Source organism: Globicephala melas, chromosome 8, assembly GCF_963455315.2.
Source record: "Globicephala melas chromosome 8, mGloMel1.2, whole genome shotgun sequence".
Classification (NCBI taxonomy): Eukaryota; Metazoa; Chordata; class Mammalia; order Artiodactyla; family Delphinidae; genus Globicephala; species Globicephala melas.
Genome location: NC_083321.1, coordinates 60,008,105 through 60,023,834, shown reverse-complemented (window position 1 = coordinate 60,023,834; position 15,730 = coordinate 60,008,105). Strand labels below are relative to the sequence as shown.

The window sequence follows — 15,730 nt, the reverse complement described above, 5'->3', positions numbered from 1 at the left end:
TCTCCTTAAAGATGAAAACTTTATCTTTGAGTCTCTGTATGGAATATGTCATGAAATTTTTCCTGAATTGGTGGCTGAAATTCAAATGTTGATTTCAAAAGTATCTGGATAGCATCAAGTACCACCCGAGAGAATTTCTTAAATTTTCAGTGGGGGTGGGGAGCATTTTAATATATTGTTAATATGAACATCACTAAAAAGTAGTTGCTATTGGAGAGTCAAAAATATGTTATGCCTTTTTATATCTAGAATGATGCCCTTTTAAATCCAAAGATTTGTTTACTCTTTAAAAATTGAACAGATTTCACTAGGTAAAGTTATTTGCCAGTTAACACTACTGGTAGCCATAATTTGGACTTTAGCTGGAACATATTTTTAATTTCTTTTTACCTACAAAATAGAAAAATTCTGTTAAACACTATCTTGATGTTAAGAGAGATTGGTCGTTAAATAAAACACTGCATGGTTCTAAATTTCTATAGTGTAGCTTCACTCTAAATTACATTAAAAGTAAAAACAAAACAAAAATAAACCTGTCATCTTCAAGTCAAGGTACTTGTGATAATCACACACGTGAAGATATGCCATTGTCGGGTATGTGCTTAGACTTTCTTTTCAGTAACAAAAAACAAATATGCACTAATTCATCCACACTTCTTTCCCTAGTGCCTCTTTGCACTTGTAACATACGTACCTAAATTAATAATGCAGTTCTGGTCAAACACCCACACAAAGAGAAATGATTCAGGTGAATTTAACCCATGCTTCGATTTTCATTAGTTTCATGCTCTGAAATTAATCCATCTAGGATGTGTTAACTAACACGATTGTGGGAGTCCTTTCACAATGTTCACATGTATCACATCATCACACAGTACACTTTAAAATATATTACAATTTTATTTGTCAGTTATATCTTAATAAAGCTAAAAAATGAAAACTAATCTGTCCAAGAATCTATAATAGCAAATACATTTTAAAGCACTTTTTTTAACTGTTAGAGAATAATGTTCTATATTCTTTTCCTTTTTTCTAAAGATGTACAACAGTTGTCACTTTTTAAAAAGCTGAATTTATTGCTAATGAGCTTCAGAAATCAAATAGTCACATATTCTTCATTCAATTAGCCTGATATGCAAAGAAGTTAGTAAGTTGATGAATTTATCTTCTATAGCTTAGTAAATAGTACAGATGAAACGAAGTGATTTTGGAAATAAAGCCCTAATTCTGGCACATAACCAATACGTCCCTGTTATGCTAGTTAAACTGTGTTTTTATGAAAAAAAGGTTCGAAATATCACCGTATACTTGTGCAGTCATTCAACATGAATTAAAAACATACTTCGTGGCAGAACCTGTACTTAGTATCAGACCGTTTATCTTCTGCCTGTTCCACTCCTCCAGAACCTAATAGCTATCCAAGCAAGAATCTTAAAATAAAAACAAGGAAATATTGAACTGACTCATAAAACATTTTTCAGTGACTCACTTCTTCCTCCAAGATGTCCTACACACTCACTGAAGCAGGAAAGTTCTTCAACAATCCCTTTCATCTTGTGAATTAGTTTAGGAAGTATTTAAATAGAAATAAAATTCAAGGGATTCCAGGGATCAATTGGCAATTTGAAATGCAATATTCCTGCAAGATACCTAAACGCAAAATAGAGCAACAAAAAGCCTGCAGAAAACAGTCCCTGCATACCAGAATCTCTTGAATTTATAGTCAGGAACATCCAGTTGAGAGACGTTGACCTTTGTAACAAGAATCTGGAAAATCAGAGCAACATGAATGGGTCAAAGTATTCATAAAAAGAAAAGTGCTTAGATGGACATTATGCATTTTTTATAATTAAACGTAGTTTACTGTTTGCTACAAAAGAAGATACAGCAATCAAGTAGTAGCTTCCTGGAAAAGAGAGATAAAGTTTTCATCTTCATCTTATCTGAATTTTCTCAATGCGTCTCCTCTACGGCCTCTTACTTGCCTTTCGCTCACATTTCTAGTAGCCTTGCATGGTATTCCTTTAAGTTCTGGCTGCTCTCCAATGCTTGGTATCTCTTTAATTTGCTGTGCTGTTCTTGCAGAACATGTTTCTTCTAATGCCAGCGATAGCGAAAGTAGCTACCGTAAGTTATTGCTTTGGTTTGTGATTCTTTTCTTTGCAGTTGCCCCTTTGCCTGTGGTGTGCATTTCAGATTTTTGCTGTCGTTGTTTTTCAATTGCTGCCCTTTATCATCCTCATCCAAAGCAAATGGCTTGAAATGAAATCATCACCTGTTGTGGAAAGATACCAAAGACACTAGGGCGGTGGGTGGACTCATGTGATTTGTGCGAGAGGTAGCAGTCTTGCTAATAAATGACTCCAACCTCAGTTGGCTGTGGCCTGATGATGCAGTTTTCCTAGAGAAGGTGGGGGTAAAGTTCAACTTGGTGGATTCTGACATTCTGCCCTCCAAAATAATTTAAACTCCCTGCAGGAAGGTTGAAAAGTTGTCATGGTTTTATTTTCCTTCTCATTTTGCCTTTTCCTTTCTGTTCCTGGCTCCCCTTTACAAGAGAAATCCTGATAAATTACAGTGTTCCTTTTAAATGGAGCGTGAACCTTATATGATTAATATTTTGAGGTAGATACTATGTTATATCTAACTTTAAATTTTGATGGTTGGGAAGAGATGAAAAAGTTTCATCCTCTAATGTTGAAGGAGCTCACATTTTGTTTAAAAGTGAACAAATCTTGGATCAGAAAGCTTAAGTGAAAAGGTAGGTAACTATTTAAAACTTATTTCTGGTGTTTGTTTGGTCACCTCAAGCCATTTGCTTAGTGATATAAAAATATTCACCAAATGCCAAGCACATCCTTTTTATCTGTTCTTGTGGTTTCTTACCACTTACAGGTTTTTGGTGACTAACATAGGTACATGTTATTACTGGGATCCTTACAATTTCTGTAATGTTTATTTATACGCCTTAATGAAATGGGTTACTCAAAAAGCAATTGCCGAGGATATTAGAAAACGGCAGGCCCAATACATATGACCCTCAGCTACCAAGATAGAAATTGGTTGGAGGTTTCTGTTTTGGGGTTTTTTAGTTTTGTTTTTGTTTTTTGTCTTTTTGCTTGTATTAATTGAAAACAAGAATAGAATAGCTTTTATTTTTGTTTTTTTCCATTACAGCATGGTAATTTACAAAACCATGCCTTTTTTGAGGTGGAACGTCAAATAGTGTTCTTGAAGTGTGACAAATTCAATCTGGATCTTGAGAAAGGCTTTGGATAATCAGATTGGTAGAAAAATAGAAAAAAAAGCACAAAAGAGGAAAGATGACAGATGGAGGAGGAAGATGAAACACACCACAGAACGAAATGAAGAAGAGTTGTAATGAGATGCCTTTGATCAACCAAATAACGTTAGAACCCCCTCATTTCCTTCCTCAACAGAATAAGTCCTGCTGATGAAAGGAATTAAAGTATTCTCATTCTTAACGTGATCTTTAACATTTGTGCATTCTTCCTACTTTTATACTTTTATGATTATCCCAAGTTGGGAAAATATTTGCCTTCCCCCATCTCTTCATTTGGTTTTAAAACAAAGAAACCTGGCTGGTTAAGAAGTGACCAAAGATTATCTTCCCTGCGCCTGAAGTACCCTCAATTTAGTATAAGGAAAATATAACTTATTTGTTGGGATTCATGGAGACCCTTGGCCCTAATTTCTTTGGCATCAGTTTTCAGTTTTTAAGTGTTGTGCTTCCATCCTGTAGATACAGGTAGAGAAAGGAAAAGCATCAACTCCTGTTCTTTCAATCCCTTTTATGGAAAGTATATAGGAACTACCTTTTCCTTCAGAAATCTTCTTTTAGAGTATTTCAGAAGCCCCTCTCTTCTCCTTCAGAGATGGGAATGTTCTTCCCAGAATCATTAAGTTATAAAAATTGCACCAGGGCTTTCAGCTGTTTGACAGTTTTTTGATTGCAATGCTCCAAGATGAAATCAATAATTCTTTTCACCCTCAAATAGTAAGTACACATAAATGTTTATTGAGTGAATAAAGGAAACACTTGCAAACAGCTTGAATTATCTATGAGAAGAGAGAAGAGTTGGAACTGAACTCTAGGATATTACTAGAGAAAATGTGGAGTCTAATAATCTATATTGGCTTGGGTCTCATCTGAGAATACAGAAGGTTAGCCATTCAAATTGTTTCCTTTACAAATGAACAAAAGTAGGAAGAGCCTTTGTCATAGCTTAGAAGGGAAAAAAGGATATTTCTTTCTCCAGGATAGAAATATGAGGAATAACACAGGAATATTTTTTAGTTCATTCATCATCCGGTCTATGTCATGCTCTCTCACAGGCACCTTAAGACCCAATATGAATCTCAATGAACTCTGGAACTCAGCACACGTATAGGGAGAGAGAGAGAGAGATCAATACATTAAAAAAGCACAGAGTGTGGCTGTTTCTAGAATAAAAGTCTGGCCCAAGAATAGTGGGGCTTCAGAGATGATTTCAAAGACGAAGGGGCCTTTGAGCTGAGCTTTGGAAAGATGAGGCACTTGCCAGCTCAGTAAGTTGAAGAAGAAACGTTCTAGGAAGGGCAGTGCCCTGACAAAAGACAGAGGCTTGGGACAGACACGGTTTCATGAAAGTGCCATTTTGAAATCAAACCAGGCTGGATTTTTCTACTGAATTCCTGGCTTTTGCTGTAATTATGACTAACTTCTATGTTTTGTGGATAGCAGTATAGACAAATACAAAAAAAGACCTCTTTTCACTAATGTTCAGGTGTTATTTTTTACTCTTAGAACCATTCCATGTCCACTCAGGGACAAGATGGCTAAAATAATAGTCAGTGGTTAGAAAGAAGAGCCCAGGCCCGTGTGTTTCACAGCTCCAGAGGGCACCATTCACACTGCATTCTGGAGTTACAGATTGTGCCAACCTTACTTGAAAGCCTCGTTTATTTTTTGAGATACACACACATACACATGAATTTACACTAACCTCAGTTTCTAATAAGTAGCTCAGACCTTTGCTGCACCATCTCAAGAATTATAGAATAATTATTTTTTCCGAAGTCCAAGTATATTGAGCACCAGCTAAAATGCAGTTAGTTACAATGCACATTGTCTAATTATGCAAGATGCCATCTCAAACCTTGCAAATCTCTACAAGCTGAAGACCTGCCTTCCTTAAAACCCAATGAAGCTCTTTATGTCATTATGGGTATGGGGGAGCTGATGATTATCCTCCTAACCCATTGGTGCTCATCAGTTAAGTAGGATTTTCAAAACAAGGATCTTGAAGAAATGATCTGAGTGAAATTGAGATACTGAAATGAGGAGACCCCAGACTTTCCCTCTGGAATCAGTCAAAATGGTGCCCGTATTCTTCTCCTTTCTCCACTCTTCTCAAGTTTTGCCCTTATATTTCCTCTAGTTCTTTAGTCCTTACAAAGCAATTTTATTACATCTATTATTATCTCATTTGATTTCTGCAACAAAATTATGAGATATACCTTATATTAATACCCCGTTTTGCAGATGAGGAAGCTGAAGTTCCAAAGAGCTCTACACCTCACTAATACGATGGCACTGCAAGTCCAGTCAGGATAGTTTACTTCTGAAACTTACACATTTTCAGTCTTCCCTATAGTTTGTAATCCAAGCCTCTTCATGTTTTATCTAGTACATTTCAACCATTTCATACTGCCTATCAAGTTAATACAAGCAGCAATATTTATATAGCATTAACTATGTACTAAGCCTGATATTAAGGTCACTGTGTATAGTAACAGATCTTCTGAAGATCCTTTGAAGACACTGAATCACTAATTCACCATGTGACCTTGAAGAAATCCCTGAACGTTTTGAACCTCAGTTCTCTCCTATGTAAAATGACTAGCTTGGATTAGAACAGAGATATAAGAAACAGATTTTAATCAAGATTGCCCTTTGACCAACTGGTAGTAGCTGCCTGAAGAATTGTATTGAAAAGTATTGAGGCCAAGTGAGGCTCAGCAGTAATTCGGGCAATGATCGATTTGTGATGCATGTCGAGCGTTCGGAAGGGGGAGTGACATCATCATGTGCTGCAGACTTTCCACCTGTAAACCACATGAACTCCAAGCCCTTTCTTAGCGCTAACATTCTGTGGCTCTAGGAACCCAGTTAATTCCTCATAATTTATCCAGTGCAGACACTAAACACTACATTTAGAACATTTAATGTCCTGCCACTGGTCTTTACTTCCCTCCTCTCTCTTTTCTAGTTTTGAAAAAGTTCTAAAAAAGAACAACTTGTTTTTCCTTATCATGAGGGCATATTTGGGTCTTACTCCAAATCCCTCTTACTGTGACTTGCTTCCAGTTTAAAGATGGTGTTCGTGGAGTTGGTTACAGCGGTGTCTGCCAAGTCTCTGCCAACCACAGGCGTCCACCCCCAGTACTGTGCCGCTCTCCCCTTTCCAGCCATGCAGTTGCCAAAACAAGACCAAGTAATTGTTCATACCCTTGTGTCGGCTGTTATTTCTGAGTGCCGACACCTCCTGAGCAAAAGATAGAAAAACTACTAAGGATGACTATTTTATGGAGATGACACAGCAGCATTTAAAAAAAAAAAAAGAGTTGGCGTTTGCAGATGGAGCACCTTATGCCCTGTCAGTGACTGTGACCCAGGTTCAGCTCCTTTCTCTGCCACCCACCGTTTGTTCATTTGTAAGTTCTGGCCCTATATCCCAGCCTCCACAGAGAATTCTACATCTCTGGCCTTTTTGAGACAGTGCCATATACTCAACAAGGCGTCAAAAAAGGTGTAGTTTTGAATGTTGACTCTACTACTTACTAACTGAGGAAACAGGCCCCGTCTCTGAGCCTCAGCTTCTTCATCTGTAAGGTGGAGATCATCAGAGCACCTACCTCAAAATAAATGGCTGTGAAAAATAGGAGGCAATGGCTGTGAAAGCCTTTTATAGCCTGTAAAGTGCTATGCAGACATGAATTATCTTTCTTTCATTGCTGTGGCTTTTTTATTTCTCCCCCTCGTAACCTCCCTCCCACTACCCCTAGGGCTTTTCATTCTTGAACATGAAAGTGAAAATTGGTTTCAGGTGCTGAGTTCACAGTTGTTATGTAATACCAGCCGCCATAGCATCCCTGCAGGCTTCCTTACATAGTGCCTGATTGTCACAGGGTCTTCAGAATTGAGATGGGCCTTGACATAAGGGATGCTGTCACTGCTGTCTGCCAGTCTCACTGCTCTGAACAAGAACCAGTGCTTTTTGTAGGTTAGAAGTAAACCAAAAAGCAATGGATAAATGAAGAACTGCAGAACTCTGTTCTAACAAAGTCAGTCAAAGCTATGTTGCTTTGTCCTAGTTTTCTGAATCACACATTGTAGTTACTGACACCAAATATTTTATTTAAGGTTTGCCTTTAGAATGTCCCATCAGAATGATTTGCAAGGCCATTGTAAAGAGATTCCCATGGGAACACGAGGTGTTCTATTTATTTAGAGAAAACCACACTGCCCAAAATGAAAGCATATAGACAGAAACACAAAGCAGAACCTGTCTTTGGCTTCTTTTCTCATCCTGTCTCCTACCACTAGAATCAGAATGCAAATTCATTGTCCTCTTTCTTTATGTTAAGTACTGGGGACACAGTGGTGACTGTGGTATGGGATTCCCAGTCTGGTGCAGAGGCATAAGTATCACCTGATATTTAAAACCTCTTGTTATCTATCCCATGGTCAGGATTCTCCTACCACATATTAATCGTTCCATGGAGATTTCTCTGGACGTTAGTCTAACATTGCAGTATTAGTCTACCATGCTTCTGTCTCTAAAGCTGTGCTTTTTTTCCCCAACCATTTTTACACTTATCCTCTGAATTCCTATGACCTCTGCATATCTCAGCCTTTACATAACTAGAGCTTAGCAATCAATCACCTTTATTATTTTTTGGCCCAGCCTCTGTAAATTTTAGTCGTTTCATTTTTTTTTTTTTAAGGGAATCACTTTTTCCTGAATAAAAAAAAAAAGTCATGAATCTGATTCCTCACATACCAAACCCCTGCCCTGATGTGGGAAGGTCCCCTGAACACTTTTGGAGCAGCCGTGAGTAGGTTCCACTTAGAAGAAGCACCAATGCCTGTTCTCCGTGACTTTAGGAGGTAGCCTAGTGGTGCCATTCTGAGAGTGGGCCCTGCTTGAGGTGAGATGTGGCGCAGGCCCGGGGCCACTTCTCACACTTGAAAAAGTGACGCCCTCACTCCCCCCCCACCCCCACCCCAGGGAAGACAGCTGTAATTCACAGCTTTACCCATATATCGCTTAATTTCCCAAAATCAGTTGTCATTATCAAAACTGTCTGTAATACTAACTCCTTTTATGAAATTAACTCACCCGAGGCTGTGACTTCTGAAGCACATGGCTTTGACAGACTGTGAATGTGTTTCAGGGGCTATGAGGAGATAAAGCAGTGAGACTCATTGCCGTTTGGTTTCAGGAAACAGGACCACGTATTACACTCCTCCTCTATAGAAAAGCATACAAAAAGCCCTTTTCAACAGCCCTGAACAATTTCCCCACCAAAAGATAATTGGTCCTGGGCCTATGCAAATAAAAGAATAGAGCCTTCGGGATTTGCAGCTGAATCAGACTAATCTCGTGCCTAGTTCATCAACTGGGCAAAATAGATGATTAAAAAAATAATTGCCTGAAACCAATTTACTTTTCATGGTTATGTGTTGACTTGAGGCTCATCGTGAATCGGAAGGCTTATAGCAAATGACACTGGAGGGGGCCGACCCTTATGCTACATTGTCTTCCTTCCTTCTCTTTTCAAAGTTTCAAGGCTAGATTTAGCAGCAATTAGAACCAGTGATATAGGGTCCTCCTCAATTTTTTTATCTTCTTAATTGACCCAGCGTTTTCTTGATGAATTAACAGAGTAAAATCCTCCGAGCCCTGTAGTGTGTGCTGATGAAGTTTTTGTCTCGTAAATGAAACAAGCAGACATTTGCTTTTGAACGTTCTTCTTTGGGAAATAAAATGGAAGATGAAATAAAAGGTCCAGAAATTCTGGTAATGTAGCAGTAAACTATTGGAAGGACCCTCTCCTTGAACTCAGTGGGTTCCTTTTAAGTAGGAATGCTGGATATGAGGCCATAGTGCCGCATTTCTCAGTGTCAGACGGAAGGTGGTCCCTTAGACGGCCAGCCTCCAGTTGTTCCTTAGACTTATGACCTTCGATCACCTGACACTGTAATACTGCTAAACAGCTTTATGGGGGTGAAGGGATTTGGGGAATAGTTCAAGGAGGGAGAGAGCAGGGAAATTAACCCTGAAGTGGGTCTGTTTCCTGGGTTGCAGAGCAGGACTTGTAGCTGTGGTTTGTGATTGGTTGTTAGTCCACCGTAATTTTCCTTTTTTCTCTTCTCAGGAGGACAGGAAGACTTCATTCTTTCTTATGAGCCTGTCACAAGACAGGAAAGTAAGTTTCCCAGCATGCTTTGGTTCCTGATTGACACCATTACAGAAGGGAAGAGTGAAGGACTAACGAAAATAAACTCCTTAATAGTCAGCAGTTCCCAGGCCAGACCGTGCTCTCTCTTTGGCCCTGTGACCAAGCAAACAGCTTCCCTGCTGAATGTGGGCAATGACAGCTCCCAAGAGAATGGAACTGCCCTCCAGATGGGAACGAGCACATCCAAATCATAAAGAGCCCCACCTGCAGGATCGAAGCATAAAATCTCCATGCAGATTGACATCCACTCAGTATTAAGACCTGTTTGTAAGGTATAAGCAGACCTGTTGTAAGGTATAAGCTACCTTCTAGGCTGCTCCGAAGCCTGGGAGGAATTTATACGGAGGCTAATGGCATCAGAGGAGGAATTGTACCAAATGAACTTTAGAGTTCCTTGTAACCCCATGATCACAAAGATTGGGAAAATCCAAGTAGAGTATAGAGAGTATTTTGAGCTAAGGAAAAGAAATTACAAAAACATAAGGTGTGGGCTTCGCTGGTGGCGCAGTGGTTGAGAGTCGCCTGCCGATGCAGGGGACACCGGATCGTGCCCTGGTTCCCACATGCCGCGGAGTGGCTGGGCCCGTGAGCCATGGCCGCTGAGCCTGTGCGTCCGGAGCCTGTGCTCCGCAACGGGAGAGGCCACAACAGTGAGAGGCCCGCATACCGCAAAAAACCCCAAAAAATCAAAACATAAGGTGTCATTACTGCAGATGATTACTTTTTAAAGTCATTGCCTAAACAATGGTCAAATAGCTACTTTTTCTCCCATTCAATTGACTAAATTCAGTAGTTGTTTTGACATTGTGTAGGCATAACTGTAGAGTAAGCAAAACCTCTCTAAATGTTTCTTTTCATTGACAGACACTGCAGTTGTTTTTCCCTGCAGAAAGTAGACTCAGCCAACACACTGTGTTAAACATCAATTTCCCTATGCAGGGCTGTACGGGCAGTTTATCCACCGAAGTAATACCCTTACCAGTTCTTGGTGTTTGGCAGTTTTGCCTTAAGACCACAGTGGTTTCCAAGTCTTTCTCCTCATCTGCATCTTCCTTTCCATTTCTGCAGTAAACTATACCCGGCCAGTGATTATCCTGGGCCCCATGAAGGATCGGATCAATGATGACTTGATATCAGAATTCCCTGACAAATTTGGCTCCTGTGTGCCTCGTAAGTATCTAAACAAAGCTTGTCTCCTTTTGAGATGATAAAATGTAATTCTCTTCCTCCAGTAGTCTCTCCAGTGATTCAGATACCATCAGTTACCTAGTTTCCAGGCATCTCATTTAATTTTCCCCGCCGAACACGTTTCATCTACGCTGCCATGTGTTGTTCTCTATTTAGTGAGTAAATGATGTGGTCCCCTAGAGGGCAGGATGAATCCTTTCTTTGTATCTCCCACAGCATTTAAAATAGCATAGGTTTGTTTGTTTTATTTTTAAAAAGGGACCTCCCTGGTGGTCCAGTGGTAATGAATCCGCCTTATGATGCAGGGGATGCGGGTTCCATCCCTGGTCAGGGAACTAAGATCCCACATACCACGGGGCAACTAAGCCCGCGTGCCACAAACTACAGAGCCCACGCACCCTGGAGCCTGCGCACCACAACCAGAGAAGAGAAAAACCTGCAGGCCACAACTAGAGAGAAGCCCACGCACTACAGCAAAGAGCCCACGCGCTGCAACGAAAGATCCCGCATGCTGCAGCTAAGACCTGATGCAGCCAAAAATAAATAAATAATATATATTTTTTAATAAATAAAATAGCATAGGATTATTGATAGGCATCGGTATGTTCTTATTGATTGATGGAAATGCCACTGAAGCATTTTTTCCCATAGAATAACATTACCGAACCAGGTTCGCTGAGATGCCGAGGTTTGCAACAAAGAAAGGGTTAATTCACGAGGCAGCCAAGTGAAGAGATTGGAGAACGAATCTCAGACTCTCAGACTCGCTGCCTCCTCGAAGGCGAAGGCGAGAAACGGGATATTTGTGGGACGAAGGAGCAAGGTGGTCTGAGGTGTGGGGAGCATGGGGAAGGGTGATTGGAAATAAGAAAAAGGTGAGGTAAATGTCATTCTGTGCAGGTGCAAGTAAGCTACAGGCTTCCTCATGGCAAGCATGTTCAGCAAATCACAGCATTAGCATGTTCTGAGGGTGGAGTTTGGGACCCCCTGATGTCAGGTCACCAAGTGGACATTGGCACTTGCCCAGTTGGAGGGTCGGTGGTCTTAACCAGCTCAAGCTCGAACTGGACGCAGCTGACTCTGAGTTCCTGACAAACAGTTCAGGCAAACACATCGTTTGGGTTGTGTGACGCTTGGAGGACCTGCAAGGTTTTTTTGTAACAACAAAGTGAGCTCAATCAGTGAAGGCAGGTTACAGGTTTAATGGATCTAACTGGCGATCACCCTCAGTTACAAGAAAAGAGATCAGAAACAAAGCCATCTATTAAAATCACCTCAGGATGACTTAGGACCGTGTGTCATTGCAAAACAAAATAGCCTTTCCCAAGTGTTTCACAGCCTCAGGAGTTGGGAAGATGCAGACAAGAAGGATTATAAAATTTTAACCCACCCTCCTGGCCACTGCAAACTTTAATCTGCTTTCTTGTCATTATGGACAATCATCAGGTCTCCTGGTCCCTCTGGTACACTCAGGGCTACATGCCTGTAAGAGGCTATCTGCTCTCCTTCCTCCCATTTGCCACCCACCCACTCACCACTTCCATCTCTACTCCCACTGTGTCACATAAAAATACATAGAGGCCTTCTGTGTACATAGACAAACCCACCAGGGAATTTTAATTTATTAGATCATCGAGCTCTTAAATCTGATCTCAACAGATATTTCTTTCTCACTCTGCAGTTTTTAAGCTTTATGCTCTGAAGTGTCTCTTACATTTCAAGACTGCAAATGTCTCCCGGAATACAGAAGAATAGCAAGAATTGCATGTGTGCAGTACATGGGCAGGAGGGAACTAGGACGACTGTGCTATCTCATGAAACTGTTCCCAGCAAGGGTTCTGGGAAGAGACCTTGCCACAGAGCATACCCTGAGAGAGACTCCAGATAGAAATGATCAGGTCAAACCCTAGGCCATTTGTCACAGCTCCCAGCTTGTTCCTCCACTTTTGAAAGAAAAAAAAATCCTTTAACACCATTTTTACTTCCCCTCCACCTTGCATAGTCTCCTCTTTCTCTTTTTATAATTAATAGCACTATTTTATGAAAATCAATACATGTTCATTGTACAAAACATGGAAAATGATAAAAAGTTAAACAAGAAAATAAAAATACAGAATCCCACAAGGTACCCAGAAGTAACATCGCTGCTAATATTTTCATAGATTTCTACCTATTCTTTCTTTTCATGCATTTTCTCCCATGATTATGCACATATTAGATAGATAGATAGATAGATATTTTTTGCTTAATATCATTTAAAATTTTATAACTATTTTAAATGATTATTATATCATAATTAATACTTTCTCACGGGTATTTTGGGTTTTCTCTACTTTTCAATATTATGAATTATAACTCAAATACAATTATAATTATGTGTTATAATTATTTATAATTTATAAATTAATGTAGTGAATATCTTTAAGGATAAAACTTCATCCAAAGTTTTGATTTTTTTTTTTTTTTTGCGGTACACGGGCCTCTCACTGTTGTGGCCTCTTCCGTTGTGGAGCAGAGGCTCCGGCCATGGCTCACGGGCCCAGCCGCTCCGCGACATGTGGGACCTTCCCGGACCGGGGCACAAACCCGCATCCCCTGCATCGGCAGGCGGACTCTCAACCACTGCGCCACCAGGGAAGCCCCAAAGTTTTGATAATTTTTAAAGATGGATTTCTAGGAAAAATATCTGGGTAAAAGATCAAAAATATTTTTTTTAATTTTAATTTTAATTTTAATATTTTTTTAATGTTAAGGATAAATTATATTTAACCCAATATATCCAGAACAATACCATTTCAATTGTAATCAGTATAAAAATTATTGAGGTATTTCATAATTTTTGGTAGTAAGTCTTGGAAATCCAGTGTGTATTGTACGTGTATGGACCAGCCCCATTTTAAGTGCTCTTGAATGGGGCTGCTGGTGACCACACTGAGCAATGCAGGTATAGAATGTATCTTACTCCCTCCTGTATTCTGTCTTTTTAATACAATTTTTAAAGATTACTTTCCATTTACAGTTATTGCAAAATTATTGGCTATATTCCCAGTGTTGTACAATACATCCTTGAGCCTATCTTACACCCAGTAGTTTGTACCTCCCACCCCCTCACCCCTAATATTGCCCCTCCCCCCCATAACCACTAGTTTGTTCTCTGTATCTGTGAGTTTGCTTCTTTTTTGTTACATTCACTAGTTTGTTGTATTTCTTAGATTCCACATATAAGTGATATCATGCGACATTTATCTTAACTTTTTTTTTTATTTATAACGTTAAATTATTTTCCCTTCTCTTCTTACCAAAAAGTTTAACCATTTCTATCTATGGTTAGAGTTGATGACTTTTAGTCCCTCCTTAACTGTGACCGTCTCATTTTACATCTTTTAAAATCCCCGGATATATTTATACTGCATGTCCATTTTTTAATATGAGACATTTTTTTACTTCTTTGCTTGTCCCATAATCTTTTATCATGTGCTAGACATAGTGATGCTACATTATTGGGCATCTGGATTTTGTTATCTTCCTTTATAGAATATTAAGTTTTTGTTCTGGCAGGTAATAATTTACTGACAAATCAGCTTCTTCCAGTTTTGACTTGGTTTTAGGGTTTGTGAAGGTGGGTCTAGAGTAAGTCGAGAGTAACCTCATAACATGCGGCCCTTCTGGCGTCTCAACCAAATGCACAGTCTGGCTGAACTTCAGAGTCTCCTAGCACTACACGACCTCTAGACACTCTCCATTTGGAAATGAAAATGGAGTAAATGTGGAGTCCCTTCGTGTTGCTCTTAAGTATTACAGCCCAACACTGCCTGTTGTCTGATGCCTGAAAATATATTTCCATATATTTTATCTAGTTTTATAGTCTTTACAGTCTTTACTATGTCATGGTCCTTCATATTACATATTTTTATATATCTATGCTGAGGGTGTAAAAATATATGTATAAAGGAAGTTTATGAGTATAAAGTTACCTTATTTTCATCTTTTTTGTTTTATAAAGATACTACGAGGCCAAAGCGTGACTACGAGGTGGATGGCAGAGACTATCACTTTGTCATTTCCAGAGAACAGATGGAGAAAGACATCCAAGAGCACAAGTTTATAGAAGCCGGCCAGTACAATGACAACTTGTATGGAACCAGTGTGCAGTCTGTGAGATTTGTAGCAGAAAGGGTATGTTCCCCAATCATCTTACGTCTCTCCTGAAGAAGGTTCCCAGGTGGCAAACTGCATTTTTTTGGTCATTACTCTTTCCTGATTTCAGCTGTAAATTTTGATTAAATATTCCTTTTAAGACCTCTAAGCAGAGATTCCCTTTAGAGCAAGATCATTAATCTTTATTCTAATCTCAATAAAGACTGACCTGGCGGGGAGAGGAGGAAAGGGAGCTATAAACCTGAAGGCAATTAACAGCTTGAAGCTTATGGAGATTCACTTTATCCTTGACTCACTTCTCTTTGGCCACAACATTGAATTTACTTTAAAAACTTTGTCACTCTTCGTTGTTTAGATCAGGGTCCTCAGTTCTTTTTGTTAGCAGGAGTTAACTTTTCATCTCCCTGAAAACTCGAGATCCTCCTGGTGGAGGGGTAGATAGATGGGGAGGACTGCCTGGCCTGTTGCTGGCAGACATTTTAACTCAGAGGAGGTGTAGATGCTGTGATTCTCCTCCTCCTGATGATTTCATGGGCGTGGAAATGAGAAGAACGTTCAAGAGAGAATAGGATAGGAAAGCACTTCAGTGTACCTTTAAGATCTGCCTAAGGAAAGATCCTAATCTCCTATGAACACAGAGAACCAATTTCATAGAAGAAAAAAAAGAGTTAAGAGGCAATCATATTTGTTGGATTGATTGGATTTGACACAACCTTTTCCCCCCCTTTTAATGTATTGGTGAAAAAGATTAAACAAGAAATGTTCCTGTCTGTCTGAGAATACAGTAAGAAGGTGGTCTGCTTTCTTCTCTCTGGAAAGCTGGCTTCTTTGAGCTATATCATACTGTTTCGAATCA

General features: G+C 39.5%; 1 protein-coding gene across 27 annotated transcripts in view; it reads left to right on the top strand.

The window, feature by feature from the left end:
• The window catches only part of DLG2 (discs large MAGUK scaffold protein 2), a 2,016,902-nt gene that overhangs the window by 1,990,567 nt on the left and 10,605 nt on the right, over positions 1-15,730 (top strand). For 14 of the 27 annotated variants that reach the window (XM_060303825.1, XM_060303817.1, XM_060303816.1 and 11 more), the window contains 4 exons: positions 2,086-2,127; positions 9,445-9,495; positions 10,597-10,698; positions 14,720-14,892. In XM_060303825.1, coding sequence (XP_060159808.1) covers positions 2,086-2,127; positions 9,445-9,495; positions 10,597-10,698; positions 14,720-14,892 — 368 coding nt within the window. The remainder of the gene's footprint in view (positions 1-2,085; positions 2,128-9,444; positions 9,496-10,596; positions 10,699-14,719; positions 14,893-15,730) is intronic. The other 13 variants (XM_060303818.1, XM_060303821.1, XM_060303826.1 and 10 more) reach the window with 1 other exon arrangement.